This window comes from Cebus imitator, unplaced genomic scaffold, assembly GCF_001604975.1.
Source record: "Cebus imitator isolate Cc_AM_T3 unplaced genomic scaffold, Cebus_imitator-1.0 Scaffold656, whole genome shotgun sequence".
Lineage (NCBI taxonomy): Eukaryota > Metazoa > Chordata > Mammalia > Primates > Cebidae > Cebus > Cebus imitator.
In genome coordinates, this window is record NW_016107971.1 from 633488 (window position 1) to 647656 (window position 14169).

Below are 14169 nucleotides of genomic sequence, written 5' to 3' on the forward strand. Positions count from 1 at the left end.
TGCAGTGAGCTTAGATTGTGCTACTGCACTCCAGCCTGGGTGACAGAGCAGGACTCCTTCTCAAAAAAAAAAAAAAAAAAAAAAAATTGGTGCCTGGGCTGGAACTTCTCTTGAGCCTTAAATTCCTTGTTCTGCACTCCTGAAGTCAGAAGCTTAGTACAAAAGTCAGATATGTAATGGACCTATATCTGCTTATAAAATATCAGGTTCTTTTTAATATATCTGATTCACTGATCCTATTTTCAGCACCAAATTATTTGCTAGACAATTGGTTCCAGTCACTCCTTTGGGATGAATGAAGCTGATTGAAAGATGCTAGGTTACCGTAAGCTATGGAGATCTTGCCAGGAGATTGTTTACATCCTCTCTTTATACCACATTTGACCTGAGGTCATGAGGCCACCATGGAATTTGGAAATACTTTGTTTTTTATGAGAACGTTTGTTTTCATGAGGTGTGACCCAGACCACCGGTCTTGGGATGCTGTAACCAAAGAATCTCAATGTGGGGCAGTTGAGGTCCACTGCACCCTTGCTGCCTAAAGTTGGTCTGTGAACCAGCAGCGTCTGCACTACCAAATAGAAATGCAGAACCTCACAATATAGCCCAGGTATATCAAGTCAGAGTCTACATTTTAACAGGATCCCAAATGATAGCTGCATACATTAAAGTTTAAGAAGCATGGCTCTACAATATCCCAATTAGTCATAGTCCACAGCAACCTCAGGTTAAACAGCTGCCGTGGCAGGCAACTCATTTCCTCTTGAGGCAGCCCCTTGTATTGCTGGACTATTCAAAAGTTCTCCCTTTTGTCAAGTTGAAATCTGTATGTCATTGTCACCCACTCAAAGTGCCCAGAATAAGTTTCATTCTTCTGAAAGCCCACATAGAAGGTGCTTGGAAATGTCCATTTCTTTCCTTTGTGTTATGGACACCTTAATCCAGAGGCAGTGAGTGGAGGGTGGGTGGTGAGTGGAGCCACAGAAGGTCAGCTCCCAGTCACCTGGCAAAGACCTAACATCCAGAGTCATTGTAGGAGAAGCATGTCATGGCCCCTTTAGTTCTGTCTCCTCCTTCACTCCTGTCAGAGCACAAGGTGACTGGTTTGAGTGACTGCACTTTAGAAGGGGTTTGGAGAACCTGAAGAGGCTTCCCAAAAGGACTGGGGTATTGTGGAGATGCCTGCCATGGAAGTTAGTCCTGCAGGGTGTGCTATTGAATGAGGACATTTACAGTAGAGATGAACAGGAGGGGGTGGTCTGGTGGAGTGGAAAGAGCAGCCAAGCCACTTTACCTCTTACTGGCTGTGTGATGTTGAGGAATGCACGAAACCCCTCTGAGCATCAGCTTCCTGGGTTTTTTAAGAAAGCAGTGATAAACCCTGTCCTGCCTGACTCCAGGGTTTCTGAGGGACTCACTGAAGATGAGTTCAGTGAGCACACTGATAAGGTAGAAGATGGTCTGAGGATGAAAGACAAGGTCAGGTGGGACAGAAGATGAAACCAGGAGACAAACCTACCACTAACTTGCTGTGTGACCTCAAGGGAGGCTCTCACTCTGTCTGTGTCTCTCTGTGAAACAGTAGGGAATACACAAAAGATTTATTTTTTTTGAGACGGAGTTTCACTCATGTTACCCAGGCTGGAGTGCAATGGCGTGATCTCGGCTCACCGCAACCTCCGCCTCCTGGGTTCAGGCAATTCTCCCGCCTCAGCCTCCTGAGTAGCTGGGATTACAGGCACTCACCACCATGCCCAGCTAATTTTTTGTATTTTTAGTAGAGATGGGGTTTCACCATGTTGACCAGGATGGTCTCGATCTCTTCACCTCGTGATCCACCCGCCTCGGCCTCCCAAAGTGCTGGGATTACAGGCTTGAGCCACCGCACCCGGCCCACAAAAGATTTCTAAGTACCTGTCTAGAAGGCCCTGGAGCTGTGGCCTACTTTTTTTTTTTTTTTTTTCTTTCTCTGAGACAGGGTCTTGCTTTGTCACCCAGGCTGGAGTGCAGTGGTGCAATCATGGCTCACTGCAGCCTCAATCTCCTGGGCTCAGTTGATCCCAAGGAGCTGGGACTATAGGTATATGCTGCCACACCTGGGTAATTTTTGTATTTTTTGTAGAGACGGGGTTTTGCTATGTTGCCCAGGTTGGTCTCCAACTTCCAAGCTTAAGCAGTCCTCCCGCCTTGACCTCCCAAAGTGCTGGGATTACAGGCATTAGCCACCATGCTGGACTGGCCTGTTGCTATTATTGCTTGTTACCTGGAAGATTTTTTTTCAAGGATGGCTCTTCAAAGTATTTATTTAGAAAAAATTCCTAGAGCTTGGAATTGAATCCTCTCTGGGGGACATAGTTCCAAACATTGTTCCAGTGAAGGCTTGGCCCCTGCAGTGGAAGCCCCACTCAAAAGGCAGGTCTGCTTGGCCATGTTTGCATCTGTGTTTATATGTCAGCACGTGGTACCTGGGTTGGTAAGTGAAGAGTGACAGTTTGGTCACATACAGTCCTATTTCTGGAAGCAAGTTCTGTCCTACAGGCAATCTGAACTCATCTCATACCTCACTGGAGTATGTCATGTGCAGATTTTCCAGGGGAATGGTCTTGGTTGATACTTCAGATATTGCCAAGGAAGTTTTCAAAAATGTTATCCCCTGTTTCAGTTTTTATAAGTTCTGAAATATAGCAGACCTGATGGTTCTATGAGCTTGCTCTGCTGGAAGGAGCTTCCAGTCAATAAAATAACTGAAGCTGGCTTTGGGTTCAACAGCCTCCCCTAGATGCTTACTAGCTGAGTGTGAGAAGACCAATGTGTGTGGAGGGACATGGCTAAGACGGCCTTTCTGTGTCTGTCTCCTACCAATCTGGGGACCCTGTGGTGTTCATCCTCACTTCACTGCAGCCATGTTTCCAATTTCCCATTTCATTTCCTGGATGCTTGCTTCTAACTCTACATTTGCATTTTCTTCTGTGCACCCACCGTGTTGTTGTGGAGACTTGGTGGCCATAGGCTGCCAGTATCCGGTGTCATCCAAGCGTGATGGTGTGGTACGTGGATTTGCTCATGCTTTTATTTTGAATCCTTTCCAATGTGACATCTGCTAAAATGTCTCCCTTATAATTTGCTTGGTGATCACAGCTTTCTCATCATTCATTGAGAGCAGGACCTGATCTCACAGAATCTGAAAAGAGCTATGTGGTAAGATGCCTGTTGAATAAGACTGCAGCTTTTCTAAAGAGAATCCTTACTGATCCTTCTAGAATCTAGACTAGAGTGATGCCTGGTTAACCCACAGAACCATTATTTACAAGAATTCTGTGGCTGTTGTAGTAGAGCGAGATGTTAGGCCATTCCCTTACCCCAACCCCTGGAAAAAAGCAGAGGAGTGTAGAGACAATATTTCTACTCTGCCTATATGTGGGATTAAATTAATATATTAGTGCATGATTGGGGATACATACTTGCATTTCTACCCTAAAGTATTACATTTGTAACAGTTACTCACTAATGACAGGCTTGTATGCTGCTGCCTTCTTTTTTTTTTTTTAATATTCATACTAAATTCCAAATTCTTCTGTATCTTACCTGTTTTTCCATGCTTACGCCTGGATCCCTCCTGCACTCCACTACTGGAATATCTATTTTTTTAACCTGGATCTTCAACTCTGTTTTCTCCCTGGACTTATGTGCTTCATCTGGAATGTTACATCTCTTCCTCTCTTTCTTTTTTTTGTCCCCATGTTGACTGTTTTATTGGGGTTTCTGGATATCTCGGGGCCACCTCACAGGAAGCGGTTTGCAATGAGATCATAAACATTGCCGAAAAATCTGTTCATTACTGCAGCACTGTTTCTCATCCCCTTGACTTTCATCACAAGGTATCCCCTTCTGACAATAAATCATCTTTAATCATTTCTCAGCAACCTCAAGCCCAGCAGCGAAGAGTCACCCCCGACAGGAGTCAAACCTCACAAGATTTGTAAGTATTCCTGGTGAACTTTGACTCTCATGTTCTCAGAGGACTGTTGGTTTTAGAAAGTGGGTCACTGGCTGAATGTGCGGCAGTCGTTTGCGGGAATGAGTGAATTACTCCCGTGTTCTCTGCTGAGGATTTCTAATGAAGGCCATGTTCCCCATCTGCCAAGGTGAAAACAGGTGGCAGGTAAATAAAGGCCGTCGTAGACTTCTGGGAGAGAAGCAGGTAAAGCTTAACTGCTGTAGAATGGCAAATGAGAGCTGTGCTGACTGGTTTCATTTCTAGTGTAGTGGGAACATAGAGGAAGGAAAAGTTAATTCCAATCAGCCATGAATGAAATGGTTGCTTCATTCATTTATTCATAAAAAAGATTATTGGATACCTCCTATGTTTTAAGCATATAGGAAAAAACTCTGTGCACAGAGAAAGATTTGGACCAAGCACTGAGAGACAAATTGGATTCTGAGAGCTAGAAAAGGGAGGAATATGTCTTCCCAGAGGAGAGGACCACATGTACAAAGGGATAGAATGGGTGGTATTTGGAGAACTTGAAGAGGCGTGTGTAGCTGCTGTGTACGGTTCATGGAAAGTAGAGATGAAGCTCAGAGGTGGAGTGGGACCAGATGGCAGATTCCAGAATGCAGTTGAAGTAAGTTTAGATTTTATTCTGCAGGTACTAGGGAGCCACTGAAGATTTTTGAAGTAAGAACATATTGATCAATTTTGTAATAGGGAGATAACTCTGACAACAGAGTGGAGGGTTAGATTTCATAGACCAGAGACAAAGATGTGTGTTAGGAAACATCAATCCAGCTAAGAAGCCATGAGGGCCTGAGCCAAGACAAAGCAGGCATTCTGTAACCATGGAAGTGCATATGATTACCAATGGAGATACAGGTAAAGAAGCCTAGCCAGCCGCACAGACTGGGAAGGGGCAGCAAGACATGCCGGCAGGGCTCTAAAGATGTTCGCTTTCACAGAACAGCTGCAGCATCTGGTCAGCAATGTCACCTGCCCCAGAGATGCCAAGGGTGGGAAATGAGAAATGTCCAGCAGGCATTTTCTATGGCGACTGGAAAAATCACCGTGACTTCTGATGTGGCAGTGTTAGTAGGGTTGGCAGCAGGCACTGTGTTAGGAAGGGTCGATGGTGAGTGGAAGGCCCGGGGAGGGGAGGGGGGGCTACAGATAAAGGGAATAGTAGAGATGGGAGGTGTTTTTAGGGTGCAGAGACAAGCACATTTGTACCAGAGGAGAATGCCAACAAATGCAGATAAGATATAAGTGAAGGCAGAGCCTAGGAAGGGGGTTCAACATGGCCTGGAGAAGGGACCCTTCTTTCCTCGCATGTGGAGGCAGGGGCAGGAAGGTGAGTGGAGGTATAGAAACTGAAATCCAAGGGGAGAGGATTAAGGTGCTACCCACAGCAAATTTCCATCTCCAGAAGTCAGGGCAGAGTGAGAGCTCTCTTGGCTGAGTGCAAGGCACCAGGATTGACAGGATTGCTGGGGAAAGGACCCCATGGGACAGTGTCCTGAGGAGTATGAGGTTCATTCTAAATTAGAGCTGACTGGGGGACCCAATCAGCAAGAGTGTGGGACTTTGTGCAGTTTGCCTCCACTGTCTGGGAGTGAAAACAGAGAAGCAGATATTGGAGTTATTTCCCAGAGCTGAGGCTGGCAAAGCCGCCATAGTGGGAATTAAAGGGCCCAGGCATTCTAAGAAGCTGGCAATGGCATATATGGGGAGGCCAGCAGGGGAATCCAAATTGAGTAGGAGACAGCAGGCAAATACAGAAACATGAAAACAAAAAAGTATTTACCAATTATGATTAATCAATCTGCATCTCTTAATTCCTCATTTGAGACCTTCCTTCTGACAACCAGATCCATTCACCAAATTATCAATGTATTTGGATAAATATGAAGAGTGAAGTTATCCCTCTGGTTTTAGCAGAGCAGAATGAACCTCTTGTTTTTGGGAAGTGACTCCACTTGCCTGTTTCTAGTCTCTCTTGCTTGCAAACTGCAATTCATTGACATCTACTGGAAATGGTGGATGATTGGCTCATTTACAGTTTTGCCTGCTACTGTTGTGTCTCAAAGTAGTAAACAGAGTTGTGAAGTTGGTGCATAGTAGGTGCCTCTTATGTATTTGTTGAAGAAATAAATAAATAAAAACAAAGTGTTTCCTTGATGCCAAAGCAAGGATCAGATTTCACCACAAGCAGTCCAGCTGTCTCCCGTGGCTGTTAGAGCAGACAAAGCAGCACAGACCCAATGCCTTAGGCCAGCTAGCAAGTAAATAAAAATCTTGCCCTCACTCTCTCACTGGGATAGAAAAAGGCAAAAAGCTTTCAAGGGTTTCAGGAAAATGACATCCACATTTGAAAGCAGTGAATGAAATGTGTTTAGGCATGTAAAGAAACTCAAGATAGTTTTGCTAAACAGTGAGGCAATTGGAATGTACTTTTAATAGCCATATATATAGCTATTATATATATGATAGATGGCTATTATACACATACACTTTTTTTTTAAAACCAGTGTTTTATGTTCTCCATATGTATGACCAGACTGTGATGTCTCTGGGCCTAAATAATTTCTGATTATGCTTGATAATTTACATACATTGTCCTATATTAAGGAAAATGCTTGGTTTACTTTAAAGCAGGGGTTCCCAACCCCCAGGCATTACCAACTGTGCTCTGCCTCCTGTCAGATCAGTGCATTAGCTTCTCATAGAAGCATGAGCCCTATTGTGAACTGCACATATGAGGGATCTAGGTTATACCCTCCTTATGAGAATCTAATGTCCCGATAGTTTCGTCCTGAAACAATCCCCACTGCCCCACACCATCTGTGGAAAAATTGTCTCCTATGGAACCAGTCCCTGGTGCCTAAAAGCATGGGGACCACTGCTTTGAAGGCAGAGGTCAGGGTAGAGTGGCAGGTGTTCTAGATAAAACTGCTTGAAATGAAACTAAGAGGCTGGGCATAGTGGCTCACACCTGTAATCCCAGCACTTTGGCAGACTGAGGCAGGCAGATCACGAGGTCAGGACTTCAATACCAGCCTGGCTGACATGGCAAAACCCCATCTCTACCAAAAATACAAAAACTAGCCGAGCATGGTGGTGACCACCTATAATCCCAGCTACTTGGGAGGCTGAGGCAGGAGAGCCACTTGAACCCAGGAGGCGGAGGCTGCAGTGAGCTGAGATCGTGCCACTGCACCCCAGCCTGGGCGACGAGGAGTCTCAAAAAAAAAAAAAAAAAAAAAAAAAAAAACAAGAAGAAGAAACTAAGGACTGATCATGGCTTGTCAGAAGTTCTCCATCCCTAAGTCTTAATTAACTTATATGTTGAATGCATCTCCTCAAATGCTAAGTTATTAGGGAAATAGTCAATAAAATATTTTATCCCCACTGATAAGTAGGAGACTCTACTGAAATGTTGATTGAAATTGTAATGAAGTTTAAAAATTCATTTTTTAATTCTGTCAACCTTTGAGTCACTTAATATTCATTTTTCTCATATATAGATTTAGCTATCAAGCATTATATAGCTATATACCACAGAATGATGATGAGTTGGAACTCCGAGATGGAGACATTGTTGATGTCATGGAAAAATGTGACGATGGATGGTTTGTTGGTAAGAATCTCATCATGCTTTTCTTACTAGTTGTGTATTGAAGGAATAACAGGGGGATATGAGCCATGCAAAAAGCAAAGCAATCTTCTATGCACAGAAAGAAGAGGCTTCTCTGCTTTTTGTGACCTCAGGAAGGCTGGGCTGCCAGTCTGTGTTGCTCTTATGATGGTGTAGATGTTGCTAATGTTGGACCTGAAACCAAATCTGCTGCACAGAAGAGCAGTGGTCAAATTTGTTAATTGGGTTTCCATTTATATTTATGTTGTGCATGTATCTAGTTTACATTTGTAAATTTTATTTTTAAAACCCTTATGAAATAATACAAAAACATTTTGACTGAGCCTATGTCTCTTACCATGAAACTCAGGCATATGTGTAGATGTTCTAAAGACCTTATTTACTCCAGCCTTTCAATAATATTAATCAAAGCAGCCTGCTTAATTAATGGATTTGCCTTTACAAGAAGGAGAAAGATTAACATTTATTGAGATTCTGTTACAAATAAGACACTGTATTTGGTATGCTTTTATTGACATTCTCAACAAACAGCCTGGTAAGATAAGAATTATCCTCATTTATCAGATTCAAAAACTGAGGCCCAAAGAAGTTAAGTAACTATGCCCAGATCATCAAGGTAGCAAAGAATAAGGCCAAGATTTGAACTCAAGCTACCTATCTCTCCTTAAATCTGTGTTCTTTCTGTTCAGGCATGAATATAATGTTGGGAGACACTAACCTACTCTTTGCCTCAATTTCTCCCTATACAAGTGGCTTTACCTTCATCATCTTTCTAAAGACCAGCTCTTCCCTGATTTTTCTGGCAAAGCTTTGCTAAAGCAAAGTAATATCTGAACTGGAGTGGTGAGGACAGCAAGACCTCAACGTGAATGAGAAGTCAAAAAGATTTGCCTTGTCCTCATCAGCCTCTTAAAGAATGACCGCATCCTCCCAAGGTCCCCAGAAGCCTATGGCTCTCACTACCTTGAGTCATTCTGTTCAGTAGAAAGTCAGGTCTGAGAAGTCAGTGACCACTCTAGTACAGTGCAATCCAATAGAAATGCAATGTAAGCCATGCATGAAATTTAAAATTTTCTAGAAGCCATATTAAAAAGAAGTAAAAAGAGCTGGGTGTGGTAGCTCACGCTTGTAATCCTAATTCTGAGGTCAGGAGTTGGAGACCAGCCTGACCAACATGAAGAAACCCCATCTCTACCAAAAATGTAAAGTTAGCCCGGCATGGTGGTGCATGCCTGTAATTCCAGCTACTCGGGAGGCTGAGGCAGGAGAATTCCTTAAACTCAAGAGGCAGAGGTTGTGGTGAGCTGAGATCGTGCCCTTCCATTCCAGCCTGGGCAACAAGAACAAAACTCTGTCTCAAAAAATGAAGAAGAAGTAAAAAGAAACCGGTGAAATTAATTATAATATGTTTTGTAAACCCAGTGTATTCAAACTGCTATCATTTGAACATGTAATCAGTATTAAAAATTGTTGAGTTATTTTACATATATCTTTTCATACCAAATCTTTGAAACCCAATGTATGTTTTATAGTTACAGCACAGCCCATTTCAGACTATCTACATTTCAAGTGCTCAGGAGTCACAGGTGGCTATCATTTTAGAGAGTGCAGCCCTAGTATGCACTAGCTGTTAAACTCTTTCAGGAATATTTATTTTTTTATGGGAACTTAGGTGTGGGAAGGAGCACTGGTTCTCTAATGGAGGCATCACCCAGGCTGGAGTACAGTGGCATGAACTCGGCTCACTGCAAGCTCTGCCTCCCGAGTTCAAGTGATTCTCCTGCCTTAGCCTCCCAAGTAGCTGGGACTATAGGCCCACATCACCATGCCTGGCTAATCTTTGTATTATTAATGGAGATGGGGTTCTACCATGTTGGCCAGACTGGTCTCGAACTCCTGACCTCAAGTGATCCGCCTGCCTCAGCCTCTCAAAGCGTTGGGACTGCAGGCGTGAGCCACCACGCCCAGCCTCCTCAGTCACTTTGAAAAGTAGCCTTTTCAAACTACAAATAAAGTAGCCCAGCAGAACTCACTTTTATCATCCATAAGGAAAGATGCTAACTAGCTATGTGGGCCAAGACAAGTTTCTTATTGTCTCTGAACCCTACCATCTCAGTTCTCTAACCTTCTTGGCCATTCTCCATAGGAGTTCAATTAGATGTTTTAGGTGTCCTAAGCTTTAACATATTTTTTTAGTTTGAAAGTTTGACTTTGGGTAGTAATTCCAACCCACTGGTAGTGGCTGCCTGAGATGCTGTGTACAACAGAATTCCAAAGCCAAGTCTAAGCCAGTTAAGATAAGAGTGTAATGATCAAATTGGGATGTCTGCTAAAGAGAGGATAATGATGACACAACATATATCTGCCTTTCCTGCTTTAAAGAGAGAATCCCAAGGGAAGGAATTAGATTAAGGATCAGCAGTTCTGCATGTGGAACAGCCCAGGAAGGGCTTTGTTACCAGATGGCTCAGCGCTCCTGGCTTAGCAGGAGCCCTAACAAGATTGGTACCAAAGACAGGGGCTCAGTTGGGAGCTGAGGCACAAGCTCAATAGGAATGTCCTTTTGATGGGTGGCCATACTCAGTGGGCTTTTAGAAACTGCACAGTTTAGAAAATCTGAATCCCTTGTGTCATCTTGTGTCAGATAAATGTATGAATTCCTCCACAAAGCAGAAGTGTTGGAAAGAGCAATGGACTGGGAGGCAGAAGACCTGGGTCTAGATTCTGCCTCTCATACTTACTAAGCGATGGGACCTCAGACATGTTACTTCCTCTCTCTGAACATGGGTTCCTCCTTCTGATAAACAGGAGTATTAGAAATACCACATTGCTTACCACCCAGTATTATTTGGCAGGCTAAGTGAGATAAGATAGGGGAAAGGACTTTGGAAACCATATGGTATTCTCTAAGCTGCAAGACTGTTACCCAGGGGCGTTTGAGCAGAAATCTGCAATGTGCTCTCTCAACTCATGTGAGTGGGTCTTCTCATGTTTTATATGTGTGTGTTTTTTTATAGGTACTTCAAGAAGGACAAGGCAGTTTGGTACTTTTCCAGGCAACTATGTAAAACCTTTGTATCTATAAGAAGACTGAAAACCGTGGAGATTATTTTTATTGGAGGATGAAGCATCATTCATGAACTGATCTTTTTAGTTGAGTCAGTAGGAAAATGAATACAGTGGATAAAGTAAGAAGCAAAAGACAGGGACAGAGAAGTCTAGTGTTTAAAGCCCAAGCCTGTCTAAGGTTACTATATATTAGACAGGGCCGAACTAGTGTGCTGAGCAAAAAGAATTGAGGCAAATTGTATTTACTTAGTCACTTCTGGGAGCCACTCCAACCTTTTCCCCTCCCCTCCACCTCTTGGGTAATCTGACCTGAAGCATAGTCCAGGAGCAGAGTTAGTCAGAAATGCCTCCTGCTGCCCCAGCCTGAGAGAGCTCCCATCTCAAAGGAATTATTGAGCCTGAAGGCTTCAAGCCTAAGAATGCACCAAGACCCCCAGCCTACATCTCCCAGCTCCCCTGAAGCTGGCTGATCCTCTTAACACTGCTGGAGGTCAGTCTGGGCTGCCTAGGCTGTCCCTAGACAAAGGTGGAGTCCCCCAAACTGCCCAACACCAAATCCTCACTCAACTTGCTGAGGTGTGGATGGAGGAATGGAGGCAAAACTTGGGCTCCCGATGCATTCAGCTTGTGGTGCAGCACTGCCGTTGACTGCCCTGGTGTTCAGACAGAAAAGCACACGAGGTTTGCCCATGAGAACTGGGGAGCAGATGGCCAAGCAGATAGGTTACCAAGTGTATTTCCTGTGATTAAGTCAGGAAGTGCTGTAGCTCTCAAGGCCACTGAATGGTCCATTCTTTTCCCACATCCCTGGCTTTTATAAAAATGTTATCTTCAGGACAGCGCGGCTGCACTTACCAGAGCACTATTGCCCACTTTTCTTTTCTGGCTTATGTTTGTCTGGGACAGTTTGGAATTGGGAGGTCTATTCTCATAGAAAACCAAAATGATGTTCAACAATTAATTTAACATTCACCAACTTACGCTGGCTGCTAGGGGGACACTGATAAGCAAGACATGCCCAGGCTTTGCTGTGGCTCCAGATCTACTCCCTGTGGGAGTTCAAGGATCACACAAAATGTAGTAATCAGGGTTGTGAATTTGAGTACACCCTGGCAAGGCTTCCCTTCAGACGGAAGCAGCAATTCTGCCACTGCCAGCAGCAACCAGGATGTCTGTCTGGGGGGTTGTATCAGAAGAGAGAGGCCCCTGTGACGCCTGGGGTGCTTGGTCACAACTCTGTCCAATTCAAGGATGTTTATTGGCCTCTCTCTTAGACCCCTTAGTGAGACAGCTACAGAAATGGCCCATTCCCTGCCCACCAGGAACTCAGAGGTGATTGGGGAGACAGACACAGGAAAAAGAACATAAGCAAGAGAGACTGTGATATGTGCTAAGAAGGATGTGAGGGAGGAAGAGATGAGTTTTCCCTGGAGGGATCCTAGAATGCATTGTCATATTTCTGTCTCCATTAGCTCACTTTTAAACAACTAGGATGCTGGAAGAACCTTTGTCTGAGGATAGTTCATAGCTGGAAATACTTGGAATGTTTTCCAGAGTCTCCAAATTCTCGTCTTCCCCACAGATACACATCCAAGTTCACAAATAGGAGTAGCACTTCTAGGAGATAGGGGTGTGTACAGGAACCCCTGGCTGTCTGCATATAGCTCAGAATTACACCAGGACCATTGTCCCAAAGTCTAGAGTCTTTACAGGTAGGCGAAATTTATTTTCAATACCTGTACTTCAGCTGCTGTCACAAATACCCATCTTAGGATCCCACCAGCCTCCCACCTCCCACCAGACAGCCACAGCACCCTCACTTTCTCCCTATTGTTCTTTCAAATTCCTTTGTCAGGAAAGAAGCTGCCACTAGTTCATTAAAACTAAGGTGTAAATGATTGATGGTAGGAATGTGTTACCTCTTCCCACAGACAATTGTTTTTAAGTAGGACAGAGCAGGGCCTTTTGGGAATCCCAATGTTAAAGGCTATGGAACTGCAGGAGGTGAGCTTTCTGGGTAGAAGGAGACTTCCTGATTTTCCTTAAGACCCAGTAAGAGTAAGACCTATTCCTTTGGAAGGTCTGCTCCACCATCTAAGAGCACTGTTTTTTTGTTTGTTTGTTTGTTTTACTGTCTCTGAGGCAATATAGTAAAAATGCATATGCACGTGCAGTTTGCACGGCAGCATTTCACCTGTTTTGGAATGTATTGGCTAATGTGTTTCCTGGTCTTTCTTAGACGCAAACCATTAACAACACTATCTTATCGAATAGTTTTTTTGAGGGGTGCTTCTTGATTAGGTAGGTAGTTTTGAACATGTCTTTAAATACAGCTAGAAAATAAAACCAATTTGTAAAGCCACATTTGCATATGATGCCAGCCTCACGCATTTGTATATCTCCAGAAATTCGGGTATGCCTCACCAATTTGCCCGCCTTTAATAAAATCATGTGTTAAAATTTGCATCACTTCGCCTTCCTATGTATGATGAAACAAGGAACAGAAGTTTCCAATTGCTCTTTTGTCTTCAGACATTTAGTAATATAAAGTACCTATTTTTATGCTGAAATGTTTATACAGGTTTATTAATAGCAAGTGCAACTCACTGGCGGCATGCCTTGCAACACATTTTGATATATTAGCCATGCTTCCGGGTAAAGGCAAGCCCCAAACTCCTTATCTTTTGCAGTCTCTCTGGGATCAGTAAAAAAAAAAAAAAAAAAAAAAAAAAAGGTTATGTGCTTAAGAAGTGGGACTGTAAATATGTATATTTAACTTTGTATAGCCCATGTACCTACCTTGTATAGAAATATAATTTTAAAAATTTGAGTGGAAGGGGGGTAAAGTAAGGAAGTCATGAAGTTTTTGTGCATTTTTATTTAAATGAAGGAATTCCAAATAACTCACCTACAGATTTTTAACACCAAAATAGCCACTGTAAAGTGTTAAAATTTACAATAATTATTCTACTGGGGAGGGAAGGTAACTATAATCTCAGTTATAGTTTTGTTTTCTTTTTAATTTCATTATTTTGTTTTGTTTTGTTTTTTTGTTTCTTTGCAGTCCTATTTATCTGCAGTCATATTAAGTCCTATTGCTAGAATAGGTTACTACCAAAAAGATTATATTCTGAAAGAAAAATAACTGACATTATATATAACCAATTAATTTAAAGTATTGCCATTTAAATTACACACTGAGAGCATGTACTATGCAGACATAGATTTTTCTGTTCATTTATTTTTCTTCATTGCAGTGGACTGATAGATGTGTTGAATTACTACATTTGCTGTACATATTATTTAATAAACTTTATTCAGAATTGCGTGGCATATGTTTGTTCTGGTCATTCATTGTTTCTTCCTTTGCCAAGCTTCTCAAATGAGACTTAAATTCACTCCTTCAATTTCTCATACCCTTCTTTCCATTCTTTTTTTTTTTTTTTTTTTT

General features: G+C 42.8%; 1 protein-coding gene across 1 annotated transcript in view; it reads left to right on the plus strand.

The window, feature by feature from the left end:
• Positions 1–14051, plus strand: part of SORBS1 (sorbin and SH3 domain containing 1) — a 253216-nt gene extending 239165 nt beyond the window's left edge. The window contains exons 25-28 of the mRNA XM_037734708.1: positions 3139–3198; positions 3789–3979; positions 7519–7631; positions 10667–14051. Of these exons, the coding sequence (XP_037590636.1) occupies positions 3139–3198; positions 3789–3979; positions 7519–7631; positions 10667–10734 (432 nt within the window). The 3' untranslated portion in view covers positions 10735–14051. The remainder of the gene's footprint in view (positions 1–3138; positions 3199–3788; positions 3980–7518; positions 7632–10666) is intronic.
• The last annotated feature ends 118 nt before the right edge of the window (positions 14052–14169 follow it).